At 41.8% G+C, this 24,412-nt stretch overlaps 1 protein-coding gene across 2 annotated transcripts in view; it reads right to left on the bottom strand.

The window, feature by feature from the left end:
* Nucleotides 1-24,412, bottom strand: part of LUZP1 (leucine zipper protein 1) — a 2,096,166-nt gene that overhangs the window by 35,115 nt on the left and 2,036,639 nt on the right. For both annotated transcript variants that reach the window (XM_044060126.1, XM_044060127.1), the window contains one exon: nt 8,957-9,196. In XM_044060126.1, the coding sequence (XP_043916061.1) occupies nt 8,972-9,196 (225 nt within the window). In that variant the 3' untranslated portion in view covers nt 8,957-8,971. The remainder of the gene's footprint in view (nt 1-8,956; nt 9,197-24,412) is intronic.

Raw genomic sequence — 24,412 nt, forward strand, 5'->3', positions numbered from 1 at the left:
TTAAAAACTTTTTGGCGCCAATACTCATGCAAACTTTTAAAGTGACAGTGCTCACGTACTAAAATGTGTTTTGATACTATAATGCATATATACTTTCAAACTATTATATACATTACACTTTAATACATAACTAAATTATCAATATAATAATAAAATACTGTTAAAATGATTTATGTTAAAAATTATTACTTATAAAATTGATTTATATGTATAGATACAAATGAATGAATTGATAATTAAATAAAAAGTAGCTGAATGTTCCATAAATAGACGTTACTAATATTTTTATCTAATAAGTATGATACTATAATAAAATTCATTAATTATAAATATAATTCATTAATTATGAAACTCAAAATGTAAAAAAGGAAAGGCTTTATAGAAATAAAGTCATTAATACCCGGTGCATTGGTAGCGTATATAAATCAATTTTATACGTAATAATTTTTAACATAAATCATTTTAACAATATTTTATTATTATATTGATAATTTAGTTATGTATTAAAGTGTAATGTATATAATAGTTTGAAAGTATATATGCATTATAGTATCAAAACACATTTTAGTACGTGAGCACAGTCGCTTTAAAAGTTTGCATGAGTATTGGCGCCAAAAAGTTTTTAAAAGAACTGTTTTGTTATGTTTTCAGTAGTTCTGAAGAAGTCTGCATTTTTGCGGATGAAAGCGCTTAACTGTTACAAGTGTTTTTAAGATATATTGCTGTTCTTCGTGGGTGATTAAATTTCGTTGTGGATTAATTAATTTTCGTGCCTTATTCGAGTTAGTGCCAGCAAGCATATCTGTTTTGGCAGTGAAGGAGAGTGTCCGTTTGATACGTTGACTTTCTGGTGTTGTTTTTGTGCGTTGGAGATAGTTAATTTTTAATATACAGTACACTGCTTGCATAGTTGGGAATTAAGGAAGGTCATTGCCAGCAGTTTATCAGTAATGAAACAATATGGACATCTAAGAAGTGAGCTGAATGTCACATTCTGCTAATGCCACACTCTGCTCAAAGAGATTTGACAGAGAGGAGGTGGGTTAAGTGAAGGTAAAACGCTGAGTTACAAACCAAATAAAAACGACAAACCAAACACCAAGAAGTGCAGGCATTGCTTGCATGAAAGAGCTTACATTAATAAACGGCTGGTTGGTTTTAAACTTGCTTTCTTTTCTGGTGTTTAAAATGCTGAGTTAGCAGATGGACTGCTGTATGCTTTCCAGTAGCCCTCGGCTACTCATCATCAAATGATCAAACTTAATACAGCTGGCAGGTAAATGAATCAGAGCTGCGCTTTTCAGCCATGACACAGAATCAAAGAAATGTGTGAGAAAACAAAAGTTTAAATCAACAGACAGTAACAAGATGACACACAGCATGTCTTGTCCGAAAAAGAGAAAATGTGTTATCAATCAGAAAGAGAAGTACGGCAGAGAATAAGAAAAGATCAACTTAGATTTGGCAACAGTTTTGATTCACTGCTGCACATTGGAATCACTAACTGCTTTAATAGTAAATGAAGTCAGTTCTTTTGTATCAGAGAGACAACTGACCGAGAGAAAGAAAACGGAGGGTGGTGACACTTTGTGGATTATCAGAGTGGTTCTCAGTGTTATCATGGTGTGTTCCAGGGATTTGTCTTGTGAGGATGGTTCTGCTAAGTTTTATGCTTTTCACCTTTCCAATATCAACAAAATGTTAGATATCCAAATATGCAGATGGAACAAAATTTTTATCTACAAAGGACATCAACAAAGCATGGTTTTTACCTTGATAAAACTAATGCATGGGCAAATGTATATGGTTTGAAATTTATTATATACAAATGAGTCTAGACAGCAAAATAGCATTAGGCAATGAATATTTACATGGGTTTTCCCAAATAATGGATTTAGGTTTAAATGTTAACAAAATTCTGTCATTTTAAGAAAATGTTTTGGTTATCAACAGAATAGTTGGTCCATTAATTAAGATGGTGAGTACTAGCAAACTTTCAATATATACATTTTGCTGAAATCTATTATTAGCCCCACTTTAAAAGACAAATTATCATTTCATACTACTCAATGACTGATATGATCCTAATTATACTGTTTCTGGGAAAATTTACCAGAATGAGAACATAACTAAGTTAGGCTTGATTACCTGAAAAGTTTAAAGAAATGAGTCCTACTTACTATAACTTACAGGCTCATCAGTGATATACTGTGTATGGCATATAAAGTTTTAGAGCATGAAAAAATTAAAAGCAGTTCTTGGTCTTGAACCCTACACAAGTGCTGAAATATGTAGGGATGCAACAGAAGTTTATGGTTACATTAAACAACACAGAAAAAGAGAGCTTTGTAAAACTGATATTGCCTGGGCTAAATGACAGACTTTGTCTAAGGTATGGCACTCGGCTAAGTGACAGACTTTGTCCAAGGTATGGCACTCTAACTGTTACTTAGCTTGAGATGAGAGCAGATGACTGGAGAAGTAACAGGAAATTAAATTCTAACACCAAGTTAATAGAAGACTATGAGTGCTTCTTTAGTGTAGGGCTAGAATGCTCAGTTCAGGAGCTGATGACAAATCAAAATAACTGTATAGGCAATATGCTCTACAGCTGGGCACTGTAAATCCCAAGTCAGAACATACATACCAGAACTGACACACAAAATTAATAATAAAAAAAAAAAAAAACAATAAAACGTTCCCATGCTTAAAACAGTTTACAGTTCAATATTTTGTTAATACAGTTAATACACTAAAAATAATTAGCAAAAAAAAAAAACATAAAATAACCACAAAATGAATTTGAAGACTCACTTCTTTGCCATTCACAGAGTAAAGGGTCACTCTCCTAGGTAATGCATGGTCTTCTACTACTACTGTTATTACTACTATTTAGTTATTTACTTACTGCTTGTTTACTAGGTAGGTGAGCAGGACTGTTAAACTTTGTCATCCAAGACAGCATGAGTTATATATATATATATATATATATATATATATATATATATATATATATATATATATATATATGTGTGTGTGTGTGTGTATACATTTAGATGTAGTACACTGAAAATTAAAAAGACAAAATGAAATATGTTTGCTATATACAGGAGTACAATCTATAACAATTTGGTGGAATTCAAGAGCAAAGTGAAGTAAGCACTACCATCTGAACTTGCTGCTAAACATCTGGCATAATCTGCTATTGGTCCCTTTGACTGTGATGAGCACTCAAAAATCAAGTTTCTCACTTACTCTATAAGTGAGACAATGAAAGTGTGAAAGTCGAAGCGGAACAATGAAGCAATTGCACTTGTTGAAGGCTGAAATGGCAGTACTTCACTAAATGAACAGTGGGTGGGAGGTATGAGTTGTTGCAAATGCATGCAGGCATGCACACATTTGAGATTAACTGGTTGTTTGGCTTTATTGTTATTTGCATATGCAGTGTGTTATATAAGGCTGATCATCCAGTTATCCCACCCTTAAAATTTTACAAAAAATTGAAAGCAATGCAAAGAGACTGCTGACACTTGAAGAAAGAGTCAAATTAAAGTCAGAATAGTAATTAAAATGGAAAACTGCAAGATCCGCAAAAAGTACAGTTGTGTAAACTTACCATAAATGTAGATGTTTGAGTGAATTCTCTGCTGCAGTCCTAACTGCTTCGGAAGCCCTTGGTTGTCTCAAATACCAGAGTAAAAAACTCCCTCTTCCCTGAGCTGGTGGATGCCCTACCCTGACGTCAGGACAGCTGGGTATAAAGGGAGCCAGCCGATGCCATAATATCTGTTTTTTTCTTGCATCTAGAACGTAGGAGATCCATAGATTAATCTTAAGCAAGGGATAAGGTAGGAGGAAGGGGAGGACCAGCACAGCATACCTACAGAGGGTCCTCTGGAAGACGATGATGAGAAAAAGCTGTTATTGTAAGGAGAATAAGGGGGATGGAGGGAGGGAAAGAAGACTGCAGCAGTGAATACACTCAGACATCTACATTTATGCTAAGTGTACACAACTGGACTATGTCCACTGTTGCAATCCTGACTTATGGGATGATTCCCAAGCCTGAGATGAGGGTGGAAGGAGCCTTAATGGAAAGAAAGAATGCCCTGCAAGATGGCAGTGGCAAATCCTGCTCTGGTCTTGGAGAAGGCTAAAAGACGGTAGTGCTTGGTAAAGGTATGCACCAATGACCAGGTAGCTGCTTCCAGAATTTCTTTGGTAGGCATTCCCCTTAGAAAAGCAGTGGGGGTAGAAGTGGCCCTAACAGATTCAGGGGGCTTTTCACCATGGTAGGTGCAGCAAAAGGAAATACAGTGGGAGATCCACTTGGAGATAGTTTGGTCAGCAACTGGTTTTCCTTTAGAGCCCAAGGCAAAGGAAACAAACAGTTATTCTGATTTTCTGAAGGTTTTAGTCCTGTCAAGGTACTAGCAAAGTTGTCTGTGTACATCCAAGGAGTGAAGGATTTTTCCCCCTTACTTCTCTGGCTTAGTGAAGAAGGTAGGCAAGTGTATGGCTTGGTTCAGGGAAGTGTCCACAACCACCTTGGGTATAAAGGAAGAATTAGTTTCGACTGAAACTGTCTGGGTGGAAGATAAGAAAGGGTTCCACTGCCATGTGGGCTTGCAACTCAGAGAACCACTTAGCTGAGGTGACAGCCAGCAAAAGGGCAGTCTTCCAGGTCAAGAATTTTAAATCAGCTGAAGAAGCTGGTTCAAAGGGGAGGGGGGTAAGTCAATATTTCTATAAATAAGCTGAGGTCCCAAGGAGCGTGGGCTGCCTTCTGAGGGGTCTGACATGCAGCACTCCCCTAAGAAACTGCTTCATTAGGTGGTGGGAAAAGATATGAGAAAGAGTAGTGATGTGAACTGAAATGGCAGAAGAGTGAATCTTAATGGATGAGTAGGATAGCCCTTTGTCCACCAAGACAGTCAGTTACTCCAAAATGGCTGAAATGTTGGTAGACACAGGGTTGAGGCCTTGTTGCTGACACCACACAGAGAAACGTTTCCATTTGGCAGAGTATATTTTCCTAGTACTGGCTCTTCTAGATTCTTTTAGGATATTAAGCACTTTACTACTCAGGGATTGTTCAGGGTACAATTTTAATAAATTATCCAGGCAGAGAGTTTAAGAGTCGGCAATTGGAGGTGCACAAACTTTCCCTAAGTCAGAAGATCTACTCTCTGGGGTAACTGCCAAGGTTTTTCTTTGGTCAAACTCAGTAGCAGGGGGTACCAGCGCTGCCTGGGCCAGTCTGGAGCTATCAGGATGACCCTCAGTCCTTCTTCCCTGATTTTTAGGAGGATCCTTGGAAGGAGAGGCAGGGGAGAAAATGCATAAAGAAATGGATGGTTCCAGAGGAAGAAGACATCTGTTCTCAAGGTTGCACGAAGTTTGCGCCTGAAAAAAAATCTTTTTAAAGGAGCATTTTTGTCACTGGCAAAGAGGTCTATTTGAGGGGATCCCCATTTCTGGACTATGCTGAGAAATGTTTCCTGATGCAGCTGCCACTCATGTGGATCCATTAAGTGTTTGCTGAGGTGGTCTGCTAGTGTTCTGAGCCCCAGGAAGTTAGTGAGCCATCAGGTGGAACCCCATAGCATTGGCTGTCTCCCAGATCTGCATTGCCAGTCAGCAAAGAGGGTAAGAGGGGGTGCCCCCTTGTTTATGTACAACATGACTGAGGTGTTGTCTGTTTTGATAAGTAGAACCCCTGGTTTCCAGTGATCCTTGAAGACCACCATGCCCTTCTGTACTGCCATTAATTCCTTCCAATTTATGTGCTTGTGCCTGAACATCTCTGGGATAGGAGGTATTGGAACTTGGCTCCCCTGTCTGATGCATCTGTGGTTGAGGTTTGGCCCTGAGGTATGAACCTGAAGGGGAGACTCTGTTCCTATGTACATGCTCGCGCCCACCAAGCCAATTCTTAACTGAGGCACTACACATTCGTTAGGTACCACTGAAGTTTCCTCATGTGTAGCCTGGCCAGAGGGATCATTAGTATACAAGATGCCATGCAGCCTAATGCTCTGTGGAAATCCCTGACTGAAAGGCACTGCCTCTGCATAATGTCCTGGAAGTACTGGGTTAAGAAAGAAGCCTTGTCTGAGGGAAGGAATCCATCAGAGCCCCCAGGAAAACTATCCTGGTGGAAGGATTTGTGTTGGATTTGCTGAAGTTTATGGTGAACCTTAGAGAAGAGAGTAGGGTCTGGATGAAGGCTAGATCCTTGAGGAGCTTGAACGGACTTGTGCCTTGAATGAGGCAGTCATCCAGATAAGGGTAAATCAGGATGCCTTCTGTTATGCAGAAGGCAATCACAGGGGACAGACATTTGCTGAAGACCCTGGGAGCAGCAGACAGGCCAAAAGGAAGTGCAGAGAATTGAAAGTGACCGGTATCTGGTCTGAAGCAAAGAAAACTTCTGCAGGATTATTCTATAGGGAAGTGCAAGTAGGCATCTTTCAGGTCCAAGGTAACCATTAAAGCCTGAAATGTGATCATGGGAAGAAGCTTTTGAAGAGTACGCATTTTGAATTTTGGGACTAGGAGGGACTGATTGAGAATGGACAGATCTAGGATAGAGTGCAAACAACCTTCTTTCCTGGGGACCAGGAATAGCCTGAAGTAAAAACCTTTTTCTATCTGGTGGTCTGGTACTGGTTCCATACAGCCCTGAGAGCATAGGCTGTGAATCTGAGAAATGACCTCTGCCCTTTGATTTTTGGCACATCGGGGTAGCCTGAGAATCTTAATGGTTCTGTGAAGGTAAGCTTGTAGCCATTTGATATTACTTCCAGAGCCCACCTGTTGGAAGTGCTGAAGGCCCACTTTTCCTTGAACAGGGAAAGTCTTCCTCCTATCTTGTCCAGGGTTGGGGGTGGTGGGGGGGGGGGTAGGGAGGGAGGTGACTCATTGCTGATCTCTGCTAGAGCCATGTGGCCTAGAACTCCCAGGCCTGGGTGTTCCTCAGGACCACTGCCTTGCCCTCTGCTATTGCTGCTGCTGCCTATGAGGCCTTTCCCTTTAGGCTTTAGTCCGACTGGGCTTTGATTGGGATGAAAGGACCAATGCTTAGTGGGACAATTCCTATTGAACCTAGGAGGATGGACCTGGAGGAAGTTTTTGACCATTTGCATGGATTTTGCTTTATCGTACATCTTTTTTAACATAGCTTCAACCTTTGGTCCAAAAAGGGAGTCCTTACCCAGGGGTGCATCTAGCAGTTTAGATTTGACATGGTCTGGTAATGTCTGTTGCCTAAGCCAAGCATGCCTTGTGATGATTGAACCAGAGACAGCTGCTTGGGAAGATGCCTCTAGGGCATCAGATCTACAGTGCAAGGAGTACCTAGCTACCTAGGAACTGGAATGGCATAGCTCCAGCAATTTCTTGGAAGTGTCCTTGTCCTTCAGGAAGGAAAACTTTTGCTTCATTTTTTCCAAAATACTCTGCTGGTATTTTATTATATGAAATTGGCAATTGAGGGCCTGATGGCCAGGGTAGATGAAATGTAAACCTTCTTCCTATATCTGTCAAGGGCCCTGCTTTCTTTGTCCTGTAGCTGGTGGTTTTCTGAAGTACTGGCCCCAACTCCTTGGGGGCATGGGGTGACAACCTCTGGGTCAGCAGAGGGGTTCTTAAAAAGGAATTTATGCGAGTTCAGTACCCTGTAAAACCTGTCTGGTTTATGAGGGGCTAGGGGAAAAGAGTCTGGCTTAAGAGATGATTCCATAAAGACACCTTCTACCACTTCTTAAACTGGATGGATAGCCATGGGTTTGTGTTGAGGGAGATCAAGGAACTCTCTGACCCTCTTTTTCTGCTCGAGGGTACACCTGAGGAAGATTCAAGGGGAGGTCGCCTGCCTCTGATCAAAGAAATGAGGTCCTTGGTCAACCTGACCAACTCCTGCTAATAACCTGTGGGACAGGTGCTGGTAGGCCTAGACATAGAAACTAAGGTCAAACTCTTTTTAGGTGTAGCTTTTGCCTTGGGCCTATGCACATCCATTACTCTGAAGACCGTCTCCTTGAAAGAAATACCCAATGTTGGCAGATGTCCCCAAAGGACATCATCAGTTGAGGATCGTTTGCCAAAAGATGAGGTCTGTTTAGCAACTCTGGACCCTACTGATAACCTGAACGTCGGGGCCTGAGCTGAAGTTGAGGGATGCGACAGCATGTCAGATTCCAAAAGTATCTTGACAGAGGCCTGCGCCACCACCTCACTTGTAGAAGGAAGATGCAAGGACGCCTCTCCTTCCTCTACAATAATGAGCCTTGGGGGACAGACGGATGGAGAAAGGTGGTTATCCAAGGCTCTAAGTTTGGGTCTTTTTTTCTTTTTTCGCTTGGGGACAACCTCACTTCACTTAGGGGCAAGCTCAACCTTGGGACAACCAAATGATGCCATCACGACATGGGAAGGGGATTACTGACTAAGGTGCTTAGACAAGATTTGGCCCTACACCTTATAGTCCTAGTATTGAAAAGGGTACACAGAAGGCAATTCGGGAAGTCATGATTTGGGCCTAAACAAGCGACACACAAGGTATAAAAATCTGTGTGTGGGATTTGTATACCAAAGGCAACCAAGGGCTTCCGAAGCAGGAAATCCCATAAGTTAGGACTGCAACAGTGAAGCATGAAGAACATCATTCAGTTTGAAATAAAAATATAACCCTTGGTTATCCAACACTATTACAAAGTGACATTTTGTCTTCAAACCTAAAAATAGCATTCATACCTGTATAAAAGCAGTATTTTCATTATTTTTTTTAAACTGCAGTTATTAAAATGACTACATTCATTACAAGTCCAGAAGCAACTACTCTTTTGCCTTTGAGACTAGGTGTAAATTCTTATATCTCACTATAAGAAAAAAAAACACTGTGTAGAAATAGGCAAAAGTTAAAAACAAAAAAAAAAGCAGCAAAGCTCACCCAGAACTGAGATGATCAATGATCCAAATACTGACGGTTCCAAAACCTATCTCTTTCTTCTCGCCTGCTTCCCACGGGACGAGGAGGGCTCCCACTACGATTTTGTAAGACTTCAAGTTTAACTGAGTGCCTCTTGTTTCCAGTGTCTGTTTTTGTTATTCTCTCAGAAGAAAAGCTGGAGATTCTTTCTCTTGGTGAAATACTGGAACCATAAGCAGAGTCTGGGCTGCCATCTCGTGTCTGAAATGGAAAAGTGTAATATAGGTAAAAACAAAAAAAACAATAATCAACCAAATGTCTCAGGGAAAGCATATTGCTTGGATGCATAATTAGTTTAATGCTCTTCTTACTCAGAAGTGATGTTCTTAATTTCCCCTCTCCATAAACATACATAAAGTAACCAAAGAATCAAAAAATTTTGAAAAGACAGGTCTGACATACATAATGTAATTAGATACGTATGCTTTCAAGTACAGTAAGAATCCAATCATTTAAGATATTAATAAACACCAGATGTAAACAGAAGAAATAAATACAACTATCTCAACGTTTTGTTATTGGATTGTCCCCCCATTGTTTTATTTTTACGGAGTCCAAAACAGCTTTTTTAAAATAATTACAAATGTTGGTGAATTCAGGCAGATTTCCCTTACATTATATAACAGTTTTAATGCACTGCTTTGCATACATTCTCTTGTGTCTGCCCTTTATACTCATACCCTGTAACATACAGTAAATAATGCCAGCAGTCATGCCATGACACTAGTCCATTACACTAAATCACCAATTACAATACAGCATCCAACATGAAGCATGCTCTCATCTACACTTGAACAGCAGCAGTATACACACTGTGCATCCACTATCTAAGTAATGTAGCTAGTGGAAAGCCATTCAAATACAACAGCCAGCTGCATCTGTAACTATGCTAGCACTTAACATGATTTCTGAATAACTACTATACTGCCAAAAGCTTTACAGTTCATAATGCGCTATTTGCCCAGACATTAATTTCAACAATACTTTTTTTTTTTTTTTTTTTTTTAAATAACAGTTTGCTCGTTGTCTTCATTCTTTACACAATCAACTCCTGGGGGTAATCTCCTCAGATACACTGTAGCACATCTCTGTCATCCCTCATCCCGGATGGACATGTGGCAGGGATACAGCTAGGATGAAGAAGTGATTCCACCTCTGAAAAGAAGTTGACTTTTCTGGCTCTCGGTTTTCAGGCCTCAGACAAACAGAATGGTTATCCATTTGTTTTAACATCTGGTACTGCTCAGCCATCCTTGTCAGAGTGCACAATGGCTCAGCCAATCATTTGTGGACACAAATGTAGTCCTCTCACTCTCTAATAGCATGGTTATGAACAACCAGCCTTCGAGATCACTGTTGGCATTTATCTTTCCGAGGAAATGGCTGTGGTCACCAATCCTTCTGGAGAGATATCTCCAATCATCCATATAGCCATCTTGGATAGTCTCTGGTTACCCATCCATCTTTGGGATATACCACGGTCATCCATCCATCTTCTCTGGATATACTCTGATCATCCATTCATCCTTCTTTGGTTTGACTCTAACCATCCATCCATCTTCTCCGGATATACGCTGATCATCCATCCATCCATCCATCCATCCATCCATCCATCCATCTTCTCTGGATAGACTCTGGTCATCCATCCATCTATTGTTCTTTGGTTTAACTCTGATTATTCTTCATCTTTGAGTATGTTTGCCATCATCAGTCAGTCTTTGGTCATGGTTCCACTAATCTGGCCCTCCACAAAGCCTCCTTGTTTTGTAGTGGGTACTGCACCTTCTTGGAGCACTTTGAATCCAGTCTGCAAGGTGTCTTCAAGCATTATTTCCCACATCAGTGATATACATCACAAGCACTAATCTTCATACAACCTGGTGTAGTAATTACGTGCTACCATGTACTGTCCTACAGTAAAGCTTCTAACTTGACCTGTCATTAATGGTTTTCAAGGTCTTAGTCATAAGCAGCATTACTGGTGCTCAAGTCAGTAGCATTGTGGGCAGTAGTTCAATATTCCGGTAAAAAATGGTCTGCTTTGAGCTGCAGTGATCTGCATTTAGACCTTATAGCTCTGACTATTTTCTTAAACATATGAATAAACCTTTCAGGTAAGCAATTTGTAGATGGATGATGGGAAACAGATGTGAAGTGCTTTATGCCATTTACTGTTACAGACACGAAGGTTTTTTAAATTAAACTGTGGACCAATGCCAGGCAGGATCTGTTGCAGAAGGCCACTCCCTGCAAACAACATTCACAGCACTGGAAACACTGCAAATAGTTTAATCCAAGTAGATAACCTCTGTCATTTATTGTAGACATTCACTGAAAATAACTACATTAAAGCAATACCAATACGCTACCATGACAATTAAGGTCATTCCCAGGGGTATAGAATTGATTCTGGTGGTACATTTTGAAACATATGGCATTCAATAGTTTTTTTTTAAATAACTCATCACCATTTGACAAGTATGAAGTAACCAAACAAAACTATGAGCCAGAAATTTGACTTTTGCACTTTCTGAATGTCCTTAAAAGTATCACTTTTAAATTCTGAAGTTTTTTGGACTCTAAATCATGGCTAGGGATAGGGCTGGTACATATTAGTAAAGCGGTGCAGGGTATCCCACCTTACCCATGTGTTAACCCTATCCCTGTCTTTTCATTAACACACAGTTCTGTATCTCACCCTCCGAAAAACCTTTCCCTTAAAAGTGTAACTGTTCAGAAAAATTATGTCTTGATGGTAGTGTTAGGTTTATGTTTTATTTATTTATTTTATTTAAACTAATTATACAAAGGATACTGGTTGCATTTGTGTTTTTTGTCAATATTTTTGTGATCTGGATTTTAGTTGTCAGTATTTTTTGTGTTAATATTTTGCTGTTCAATACTTTTTGAGAAGAAGGGATATGTAACTATGTTTGATATATATGGTTTCCCTCAATTTGACTGAATATTGGTTTGGTCACTGAGTGACTGTGGTGGTGCCTAATACAGAACATACGGATAGCCAAATATTCAAAATGTCAAGAGACTCTCATCGTGAAAGGTGAATGGGATTGCAGGGGGATAACAGCGTTTGTGTGCATGGTATTCAGGGTTAAGGTTGAGGACAGGTGGGTGAATAGGATTTGTGTGTGTGTGTGTGTGTGTGTGTGTGTGTGTGTGTGTGTGTGTGTGTGTGTGTGTGTGTGTGTATTTTATGGTTAGGGTCAGGGTTAGATCAGGGTGTAGTAATGTTAAATGTTTGTTGTGTCTTGTGTAGTGGCAGTGTGACAGGAAGGTTCTTTTCAAGTTAAGGTGCAGGGTTATGGTTCAGGAAGGGGCAGTGTTACGGTTAAGGTTAGCACCCATTACTAAGGTGGTACGCGGGATTCTATATCATAAGCTCAAAGTCTAAAAAGAGCAAACACTCTTTAATCGACACCAAATACTCGAAGTCCCATAAAGCCAAATGGCTGGAATAGCGATTTTTTTCCCAGGGGAAAAAATTCACTGGGCCATTCTTGGGACTTTGCCGTTTCCTCCACTGTGGTGTGAACTTGGACTTGGTATATTTAAATAGGGGGGTATGGGGAGCGAAGCCCCCCACTTTATGTTGTGTTTGGATGTTGTTTTTTTTTTTTTTTTTTTTTGGAACAGCGATTTTTTTCCCTCCGGGAAAAAAAATTGCTGTTTTGTACGTTCTGACTTTTTGTGATTTCGGGTATTTGGTGTCAATTAAAGAGCGGTCTCGCTTTTTGGAATTTGAGCTTATGATACAGACCAGGGGGGGGGGGGGGGCGAAGAAAAATGCCACATCTCTTGGTTTTCAATACTACCTCTGTCTACTGTAGTTTATGCCAAAGAGCTTGGATAGTCTCACTTTTAGAATGATCCCCTACTGCTCAAACAATTTCAGTGAGCAAAGTGATCACTCATTAGTTTCTGTGTACAACTCCTTCACAAACCAGTTTTTCAGTCAAAGAAACATGCACAAGCCTTATCGATAAATGACACATCACAGTAAAGGTCCTGGTAGTGAACATTAGCACAAAACAGCGCTACAAAGTGCCCTCATTATGCATTCAGGACTACAGTTCACTGAATCTCAAGCCGTGGTACCCACATTTTCCATTTACTCTGCAGCTGTTTGACAATTTTGCAGCAAACTGCCTGCCATGACTGCAAGATAGGAATTAAGTATATATCATTGAACTATCATCAATTCATGGATATAGCAAACTATTTTGATGAAAACACATCACACCAATCAATGACATTTTAGAAAGTACATTTGTGTGTAGGCCAGCATTCGAATGGATAGATCATTGTTGCAGGGCATTCACAGTCTGCAAGTAAATGTCAAGTCTTTCATCCATATCTGAAAACTGGTGACATCCAAAGTGGATGTGAAGTTATTTCCTATGCTATGGCCTTCTGCTGGAAGTTCAGCTGTAAAAGGAGAGTGCAACTCACACCATCTTGTGTTCTTGAGTGTAACTCACACCATCTTCTGTTCTTTTTTGTTGTTGGCAGCATAATGCAAGGATGCTACCAATAAAGCCTTAAAGTTTCAAGAATCCTACCTGCCACTACCTAGAACAAATTCAGATGAGATGCATGTATTAAGCACTTTGCAGAGTAATGGTACATCCTTGAATTAAGTACTGTATCAGTATCACAGATTCATAAACTCACATAGTCCAAGTTATATAAGCAGCAGGCCCAATATCTTAGCAGTATTAGACAAAGGAGGGTAGGGTGGCCACAGTGGTGCAGCGGTTAGCGCTGTCATCTCACAGCAAGAGGTTATCCGGTTCGATCCTCGGCTGGGGTGCCTTCTGTGGGGAGTTTGCATGTCCTCCCTGTGGTCGCGTGGGTTTCCACAGAGTGGTCTGGTTTACTCCCACATCCCAAAGACATGCTGTAAGTGGATTGAACACTCTAAATTGGCCTTAGGTGTGAATGCGTGCATGTGTGTGCCATCCATGGAAGGTTGGGCACCGGGCTAGCAACTTGAACTGTAAAACTCTACTGCCAATCATGAGCAGACAGGTGATCCACTGTGGCGACCACTAACAGGGAAAAGCCGAAAGAAGAACAAGAAAGAAGATTAGACAAAGGAGGGTAATTCATTATAGTCTGTAGTATGGACAAAATGGAATTTGAATCTCACCTTCAAGAATGCACTGTCAATGGCACACAGGTAACACACTCATCTGAACCCAGCAAACCTGACTTTTGCTGCAGGAGACAGAAAAAAAGACTGCAGATGGAAAACATCTTCAAATACATCAGTGAGAGATGGGCGGGTTCTAGTCAGTTCATTGCCTAACAGTTTGATTCATCTATTTTTGGAAGGGCACATCTCCTAAAACCTCCATTTAAAATGTTATTTAATTAGGTTAAGTGTATCCCCAATGGTGAAATTTACTTGTGACGATTCTGAAAAAAGAGAATCTTCATCACCACAATCATGACCTCGAGGAAGTGAAGCTGGTCACCACAGATTAGATCCTCTTACATCACCTCTGTCATATCAGTCCATGAGGGTAAGTGGTTTCTTCCTATCTCACCACCCCATTTCAGAGGTAAAAATGGCCTGCAGCAACAGAGTATGAGTAGCCTGCGTGGAATGACGAAGCACAACAATATATGTTTTACAAACTTGTTATAATTAAGACTATGCAGAAATTCCTTGGGGTTTGCATTGCTAGCAGCTACTAGGCTAAATTTGGACTTCTAACAATTAAGGATTTGTCACCTTTCCCTAATAAACAATAGGGGGGAGTCAGTGCTCATCTATGAGCCCATGCTGAGATATCAACTGCTCCCCACCACCCAACAATAGGCAGTAACTCACCCCTGACAGGGGAGGAAAATAACTTGGGGGAAATCTTCACATGGCAGTATGACATATGTTGAAGAATGCTCACTGTAGACCCCTAGAAACTGATACCTGGATGGGGTGTGGCCTTTTCCATTTTAAGAAACCTGGAGTCGGAGAACTGAGATTCTGGTGCTGACACAGCTATAACAACTGTCATTGCTACTGTTGTCTTTTAAGCAACTAAATCATCTCTTATACCTCCTTTGAAATAATATGGGTTTAAACATGAACAAGAGAAACAAAAGACAAAACCTTTTGGACCAAAAGTAGTGAACCGTGCTCTCTGCAGCAGCAGGGAAACAAAGTCCGGGTATGGTCACTTCCTGGGCCACTAAAACTTCAGGCATCTGCCCCAGCTTGGACCCACCATCTCCTTCCATATTTTCTTTTTCTTTTAATTTTCTACATTTCTGTAGCACCTTGGTGGTTTCCCATTTCTTTCCATTTATTTATTTAGGTTTGATGACCAGGGAAGCCCACTGGGCCAAGAAGAGCCCGTTTTCAGTGGAGGCCCAGGGAGAAAAGCTCCACAATAATTGCAAGTTACATTTCACATGTTACAAAAGGACATAGTTCATAGAGCTAATTAAACATTTACAGATAAGCTCCATGATATTTGCAATTGGCTTGTCACAATGTTAACAAAAATGAAAATACATAATTCAATACAGAAATTTCAACATTTATATAAAGTGAATATTTTTGTTATAAACTCAATTATAGGTTTAACGTTTCAAAATATATAGCTACTAGCGATTAGTAGGTTAGGAAAATATTATGTATGGAGAGGGTAACAGTATATTTGAGATTGAAGCATATAGTACAATAGATATTAAATTAGATTTTTGTAGAGGAGGAATTGTTTTGGGTGAGATGAAATAATAATAGAGGTAGTTGGATGAGTCAGTGCAAGGTGGAATGAGGGGGGGGGGGGCATTTCCATTTGGAAGAAAGATGAGAGAGTAGCTGAGATTTGAAATTTGTATGGTTAGGTAGGTTGTGTAGGTGTGTTGGGAGAGAGTACCACTGTTTAGCTAAGGAGTGGGACAGCAGTAGATGGCCATGAGGTCGTGAAGGTTTGTGGACCTGAAGAAGAGTTTGGTTTTTGGATCCAAGTGAGCAGTTGGGAATGTAAGGTTTTAAGGAACTAACAAGAGCTGGGCAGTTTTAAAGATGAGCTTGTGGGCAATGGTGAGTTGTAGGTAACTGAGGTAGTTGGTTAGTTCAAGCCAGTTGAGGGTGAGGAGGGAGTGACAGTGGTGGGATGAGTTTTTTGAATTGGTTGCAAATTTGGAGATTTTGTGGTACCAGGATTCAAGTTTGGACTGAAGGCCAAGATGGAGATTGGTGAAAAGAGGGGCACCATACATAAGGGAGGGGAGTAGGAAGGTGGATGCAAGAATTTGACAGGTAGAGGGGCTTAGGAAGCAGTTGTGCCTGTAGAGGAGACCTAACATTTGGTGGATTTTCTTGATTTTGGAGTTGGTGTGGGTGTGAAATGTTAGTTCTTCATTAATAATAATGCCAAGAAGCTTGGTGTTGGGAACAATTTCAAGGAGGGTGTTGTTTTGGCTCTGTATGGTGAATGTGGATTTATCAATGGAGTTTTTGGTAGGGGGAAAAAACATTAGTTTGGTTTTATTTGCATTTAGTGCCAGATGGTCAAGACTGCATCCAGGTTTCTGTTTTGGAGAAGGCTAGTTGGGTTTTTGCTAGGAGCTCGGAGGGGGAGAAGGCTGAGCAGATGATTGTTGGGTCATCTGCATACTGGATGATAGATGAGTCTGGGATGAATTGTTGAAAGTTGTTAATGAATAGGTTGAAGAGGACAGGGTCAAGAACAGAACCTTGTGGGACACCTGTGGGTGTGGGAAGGAAGGGGGGAGGTTGAAGTTTTCCATTTGACAGCTTGTTGGCGGTTGGAAAAGTAACTGGAAAACTAGGTGATGGTAGTGGGAGAGAGGTGTAGGGTGGAGAGTTGGGATATAAGTAAGGTGTGTGAGATGGTATCAAAGGCCTTTGACAGATCTAGGAATAGTGTGGATACGAACTTGCCTGAGTTGCTTTCAAGGTTTATGGTTTCAAGAAAGGAAAGAAGGGCAGTCATGGTGCTGTGGCCAGGGCGGAAGCTGTGTTGGGTAGGGGAGAGGAGATTGTTTAGTGTTAGGTGTGCCATGAGTTGTGCTTGTATTGTTTTAGGTGTGCCATGAGTTGTGCTTGTATTGTTTTCTCTAATATTTTAGGGGAAAAGATGGCAACAGCCCTGAAGTTGGTGGTATCAGTATTTTTGCCACTTTTGTGGAGGGGGATGATGTAAGCATGGCACCAGACAGAAGGGACGTATGATTCTTGTATGGATCTATTTATAAGAATAGAGATGGGCTAGGCAATGCCGTCTCCAGATTGTTTGAGGAAGGTGGGTGGAAGGTTGTCAGATGAACTGCGACAGGGTTTGAGTCTGAAGATAAGTCTTTTTATAGTGCTTGCGGGGATGGGCTTGAGTCAGAAGGATGTAGAGGAAGGTTGATGATTGGTGTGGTGGTTGGGGCAGGAGGGAGGGTGTGAAGGAGGCTGATAGTTTAGCTATGCAGTCTATGAAGAATGAGTTGAACTGGCTGGCTGTTTCAAGGTTGGAGAGGTTAGGGTCTGGGCAGGGGTTTTCTTTGTTGCCAGGATGCAGCATGGATGAGATGGAATCTCAGAGTTTTTTTGGATTGTTGAGTGCAAGGACTGCAGTTTGGAGTAGTGGGCTTTGCGGTCTTTAATTATTAGGTTTTTTGCAGAGTTTAGCAGTTGCTTATAGTCTAGGAGGGTGTTAGGGTTTTTATGTTTTTGATATTGTTTCCATTTGGAGGGTTTGGTGAGATTGATGTTAGAGATGGGTCCCGGGTTGGGGTGGATGTTGCCAGCTAGTGGGAGAGAGATGTGGTGGAGTAGAAGACCAAGGCAGTGTGTTGGGGAAGGGTAGCTTGGATTGTGTGAGAGTAGTGATTTTCTGGTACCACATTTAAGAGGGGAGTACAGGGGGAGTTGGGTTGGGAGCAGTTTTTAAGAAATAGACTGGGTTAGAGGTAAAGAGTTCATGTGAGATGGATGAGTAGGATGGGAAGTGAGGTTGATAGTAAGATGTAGTGGAGTGTGTGTGAGAGTTATGACAAGGGTTGGAAAAAGTGTGAGATAGGTGAGAGAAGTCAATAGTAGGGCAAATGGGGTTATAGGGAGAGATGTTATGTAGAGCACTGTAGGAGGAGTGGATGTTTGGGGTGATGTAGATCTACAGGTGGGTGGAGTTTGGCTTAGGTGTGTTGTGATTGGAGAGATGCTGGGAGGGGAGAGTAAGGGGATGTATAAAAGTACAGGTAGTGTGGGCGGGTGGGATATTGGGGCAGGGTAGGGGAGTGGAGTGAGCCCGAAGGGCAAACAAAGTGGGTTACACCTCCAGGAGGAGCAGCAGTCGCCAAACAGAAAACAATCAGTGAGAAAGTTAGCAACTACAGAAATATGGCAGCCTATCGTTTTGGTTTGAATGTTACCTTTCTGTTTGTTTTTATTATTTATGTACCAATGGGGAGCTGCAGTTCACTGAGAAGTAGGAAAATAATGTATTTATGCCAGGGGGTTTAGAAAGGGACATGCAGTAAGTTCACCCTACTGAGGGATGCCTGTGGGACAAACAGAAACAGAGTGTAGTCAGGCAGAGGTTTTTAGTAATTAAAGATGGCACCACAGCTCAGGGGAGGAATAAGTACACTCTCAAGAGGAAGAGGGAGGGAATAGACAGGATTGACAGGGCTGGGAAGCTTACAAGATGATTATTTTAGGAGACCGAGAGAAGGGGGGGGGGGGGACTAAGAGCCAGGGCTTGGAGAAAGCTGTGGGAAAACAGGTCTGACGGGGCTAGGAAAAGTACAGTTGTGTACCTACTATAAATGTAGATGTTCGAGTGTATTCACTGTTGCAGTCATTACACTTGGGTTATCCTGCTGGCAGTCGGCCTGAGTTCCAAAGTCCTGGTCCGGCATCAGTTGCTGTCGCCTCTTCCCTGACGTCAGTGTGCCAGGAGCATAAAAGTAGCAACTGACGCCATTTTCTTCAGTTTTTCTTGCCCCAGATGTCAGGTGCCCCCAGATAGGAAGGCTGGAAAGATAAAATTATGCCCAAAAAACAGGCATATATTACTATAAAAATTTTCTTCATCTACAAGCAAATACACCACATAGGTAAGTATAGAGATGAGAAGTACAGAAAAGTCCCAGCAATGACAAAATAAAGGGGGTGGGTGGGTGGGTAACCTGGACTGCAACAGTGAATACACTCGAACATCTACATTTATGGTAGGTACACTACTGTACTATGTTCATCGTATTTCACTGTTGCAGTCATTACACTTGGGTAGAATCCCAAAGCTGAGGTTGGGTGGCTGGGTCTAAATTGGATTTGGAGAGGCTACCAGGCCCTGCAGAACTGCAGTGGCAAAACCTGCTCTCGATTTAGAGTAGAGAGGTAAGTGGTAGTGCTTGGTGAAAATGTGCACTGAGCTCCAGGTTGCAGCTTCTAAAATGTCTTTGGTTGGTACTCCTCTGAGAAAAGCTGCTGAAGTGGCTGCTGCTCTGGTAGAATGAGGCCTAATACCCTTAGGCACTGATTTGCCATGTTGTGCATAACAGAAGCGGATGCAGTGTCCTATCCATTTCGAGATTGTCTACTTTGTAATAGGCTTTCCTTGTGATCCTGCAGCATATACTACGAACAGTTGCTCAGTTTTTCTGAAAGCTTTTGTTTTGTCCAAGTAGAATCGTGGCAGTCTGTGTATATCCAAAGCATGCAGAAGTCTCTCCCCTTTATTCTGGGGATTTGGGTAAAAAGTAGGCAAATGAATGGCTTGTTTAAGGCCACATTGGAGACCACTTTTGGCAGGAATGTTGGGTTTGTCCTAAGAGAAACCCTGTCCTGATGAAAAATGAGTAAAGGTTCCACAGCCATTAATGCCTGTAACTCTGAGACTCTTCTTGCTGAAGTTATTGCTAGGAGCAGAGCAGTTTTCCTTGACAAGAATTTTAGATCAGCTGTGCTGGCTGGTTCAAAAGGAGGCAGTGTGAGTTTTTCTAAAACAAAATTGAGGTCCCAAGTAGGTAGTGGTGCTCTTCTTGGGGGTCTTATATTTTTTGCCCCTCTGAGGTAACTGTCGTAGTAGAGGATGTGAAAAAATAGGAGGTTCCGTATTGTAATGAGCTGAAATGGCAGAGGCATGGATTTTAATAGATGAGAAAGATAAGCCTTTGTCCAGCATCTCAGTTAGGTATTGTAAAATCTGAGGTATTTTAGGGACAAGTGGTTCGAGCCCTTGTGCCTGGTTCCAAGCACAGAATCTCTTCCATTTTCTGCATAAGATTTCCCAGTGCTGGGCCTCCTGGCTTCTAAAATGACATCCGTAACAGCTTTAGAGAGAGGTGCAGTCTGAGTGGCTACATTATCTGCCATGCAGCCAGATTTAAGGTTCTGAGTTGACTGTGCAGAACCTGATTACTTTGTTGTGTCAGAAGATGAGGAATTTGAGGTAGAAGCCAAGCTTGGCCTTGAGAGAAACTCTTTAGGATTGGGTACCAGTGCTGGTGTGGCCAGTCTGGGTTAATCAGGATCATTTTTGGCCTTTCTTGTCTGACTTTTAGTAGCACCTTGGTAAGAAGAGGCATCGGAGGGAAGGCATAGACTGTCAGGCCTTTCCAGTTGAATGACAGAGCATCCACTTTCCATGCTTGAGAGTGATAAGTTCTTGTGCAGAATTTCTGTATTTGGTAATTGTGAGGGGGAGGCAAAAAGATCTATGTCTGGGTGTCCTCATTTCCTCGTTATCATGCTGAACACCTGTGGATTTAGCTTCCATTCGTGAGGATCCATGAGATTTCTACTTAGTTCGTCTGCCAATGTAATTTTTGTTCCTGGCAGGAATTGTGCCTGCAGATGTACTTGATAGGTCAGTGCTGTGTTCCACAAAGTCATGGCTTGTCTGCATAGGGGGTAGGAATGTGTGCCGCCTTGCTTGTTTATGTACCACATAACTGTGGTATTGTCCATCTTTATTAATAGTTGTCCTGGATGTAGTAGGTCCTTGAAGGCTGTCAGGGCATTCTGTACAGCTAGCATCTCTTTTTGATTGATGTGAAGATGCATTTGTTCCTTGGCCCATGTGCCCTGAATACATTTTCCTGCCATATGTGCCCCCCAGGCATAATCTGATGCATCCATTGTTATTGTCTGCCTGGCAGGGGGTAAGGTGAAAGGCTGTCCCTTGTTGTGATGACAGGCTTGGGACCACCATCGAAACTCCTGTTGTAGGCAGGGAATTAAAGTTATGATTGTCTCCAGGCTGTGACAATGCTGAGTCCAAACACTTTTTAGATACCACTGTAGTTTCCTCATATGCAGTTTTGCATATAGAATTAGTAGAATGCAAGATGCCATGAAACCCAGGGCCTGCAGAATTTTTCTTGCAGGGAGCTGGGTTTTTGTTGCCATCATTTGAAAGTAATGAGTCAGTTGCCTTTGTTTGTCTGGCGTGATAAGCCATCTGGGCAGTTGTATTTACGCTTGCACCCAGGAATATTATCTCTTGAGAGAGCACTAGTTTTGATTTATTTTCGTTTACTGTGTACCCTAGGCAAATTAGCAATCTTTTTACAAATGCCAGATGCTTTAGAAGAATGTCCTTGCTCTCTCTGCTTGAATAAGGCAGTCGTCCAAGTAGGGATATATTTGAATTCCTTTTTGTCTGCAAAATGCAATTACTGATGCCAGGCATTTTGTGAAGACCCTGGGCGCAGTAGATAAGCCAAAGGGCAGTGCAGAGAACTGGTACTGCATTGAGCCTGCTATGAATCTGAGGTATCTTCTGCAAGATTGTCTGACTGGGACATGCAGGTATGCCTCCTTGAGGTCCAAAGTAACTAGCCAAGCCTTCTTGCCCAGCATGGGCAGAAGCTGCTGTAGTGTTAACATTTTGAATTTTGGAACATCCAGGAAAGTATTTAGGCTTGACAGGTCCAGTATTGGTCTCCAGCTTTTGTCCTTTCTGGGTACTAAAAAAAGTCATGAGTAAAATCCTTGTCCCTGTTCTTGCTGTGGAACTTTTTGAATAGCTCCCATGTCCATAAGAGCAGCAATCTGTTTTTGCGCCTCTGCCCATTGGTTTTGTGGCAGGTCTGGCATATCATTTGGTTTTGGAAGCGTGTGGAAGTGGAACCTGTAACCCTGAGAAAAAATATTCAGCACCCATTGGTCCTGGGTGATCATGTGCCAATTTTTTGAGAAAAGTGCTAGCTTTCCCCCTAGGGGTGCTGTCAAAAGGTAAGTGCTTGGCATTTGTAGAGGGAAGTCATTGGGACTGTTTCCTAAAAGGTTGTGATTTGTCTTCCCCTCCTTTGGGGGTTGAAGCACCCCATTGTTTAGGTCTGTAGGAGCCTTGGGGCTAACATCTGCCTCTTGGGTGTCTGTATCTGCCTCTTTGTGGCCTATCTGACACTGGAAAGGACCAATTTTTTGAAGGCCAGTTTCTGCTAAATCTAGGTGGTTGAACCTGCAAGAAATCTTTCACTGTCTGCATTGACTTTGCTTTATCCTCCATTTTCTTTTAACACCTCTTCTACCTTAACACCAAACAAAGTATCATGCTGTAATGGAGCATCCAATAATTTTACTTTAACATGGTCAGGTAAACTTTGTTCTTTCAACCAAGCATACCTTCGAATAACAGAGCCTGTAACTGCGGCTCTACAAGAAGCCTCTAATGAATCAAAAAGTATGCTTTCCCATTTGCTCAACTGCATGCAATAAATCCTGCATTTCCTTACTGTCAGGACTTTCTGTATTTGAAACCATTTTCTGTTTTAACAATGACATGAGGTACTGTTGATATTTAAGCATGTGAAACTGGCAGTTTAAAGCTCTTACAGCTAAAGTAGCAGAAGTGTAAACTTTTTTCCCCCATCTGTCCAGAGCTCTGGAATCCCTATCCGAAGGAACAGGATTTTTAGCAGTGGTAGCCTTAACCCCTTTAGGACCCTGAGAAATTGTTTCTGGGTCTGCAGCGGGGTTTTTGAAAATAAATTTATGAGAGTCAGTGACCCTGTAGTACCTGTCTGGCTTGACTGGTGCAGGGGGTAAAGAATCAGGAGACAGACTGGATTCAGAAAAATCATCAACAACAATATCAAGTACAGGGGGGATAGCCAGGGGCCTGTGCTGAGGCAATAAAAGGAAGTCTCTGAGCCTTTTCTTGGATTCTGAATAATCCTGGCTCTCCCAATGGAAATGCTCCCTCATGGTGTGCAGAGTTTCCCCCAAAAGAATAATCCTCAGGTGGAGAGGCTGAAGGTATAGATTCTTCTGCATCAGAGTCCTCATAGGGAGGGAGAGAATATCCCTGATCTGAAGAGGAATCAGAGGAAACAGAAACCTGGTCAGAGGAATCATAGTCAGTGTCTTGCCTAGGCCTTTTATCAGGAGGGGGATGGGAACCCCTTATCAAAGTAATTAGGTCTTCGGCCATTTTAAACATCTGTTTCTTTGGCATGGATGACTGTCCAGGAGAATGTTGTACTTGTTTCCTTGTCTTTAATGGTGTTTTTGACTTTGCCTTGGCTGCTGCAGTGGACTTAATAGTAAGCTGTGAAGGTCTGAAAACACCCTCAGAAGCTGATGCCTGCTCAGAGGCTCCGGACCCATCTGAGGGAATAGTTTCCGCATGCCCAATACCTTGAGTTTCCAGAGGCCTAGGTGTCTCCACTTGGGAGTCGGATATGGCCTGTGGCTCTGAAATAGCGGGTGTCAGGGGCTGCGAAAGCGCTTCACTGAGAACCGGCGACTGGCCTAGAAGAGGCTTTGTCGTTGGTTTTGGACCTCGGATGCCTGTCCTTTTCTTTGTCTTTGCGTTTTTTATGAATTCCGGTCGTCGGTTGTTCCAATGGCATTATGTAGTTAAACCTTCAGCCAAAGTAATGTAAAGCAAAATCAAACCGACGCTTAATAGTGCGTTTGTTGAATCTAGCACAAAACCGACAACTAGTAACGCTGTGGTCAGGGCCTAGGCAAGGAATACAGTAAGAGTGAAAGTTCTTATGAGGTATTTGCTTCCCACAAGAAATACACTTGTTAACTTTTACTGACATCGGTCTGGAGCAAGAAAAATTTCCCCAATGGGGTACTTAGCTTTATTGAAGACTTCGGTTCTGAAACTCGATTTCGAAAATCTCAGGAGTCGGCCGACCGGCACTTGCGAACTGCTTTTGCTTCGTGCACCGCGTGGCAAGAAAGACTGGAGAAAATGGCATCGGTTGCATCTTTTATACCCCTGGCGCACTAACGTCAGGGAAGAGGTGACAGCAACCGACGCTGGACCTAGACTTTGGAACTCTGGCCGACTGCGGGTAGTCCCTGCCAGCAGGATAACCCAAGTGTAATGACTGCAACAGTGAAACACGATGAACATCTACTGACTAACTACATTCCAAATCGACCACTCCGCTCTCCCAACAAAT

The sequence above is a fragment of the Protopterus annectens genome, chromosome 1.part2 (assembly GCF_019279795.1).
Source record: "Protopterus annectens isolate FY-2018-M chromosome 1.part2, PAN1.0, whole genome shotgun sequence".
NCBI classification, from domain to species: Eukaryota; Metazoa; Chordata; order Ceratodontiformes; family Protopteridae; genus Protopterus; species Protopterus annectens.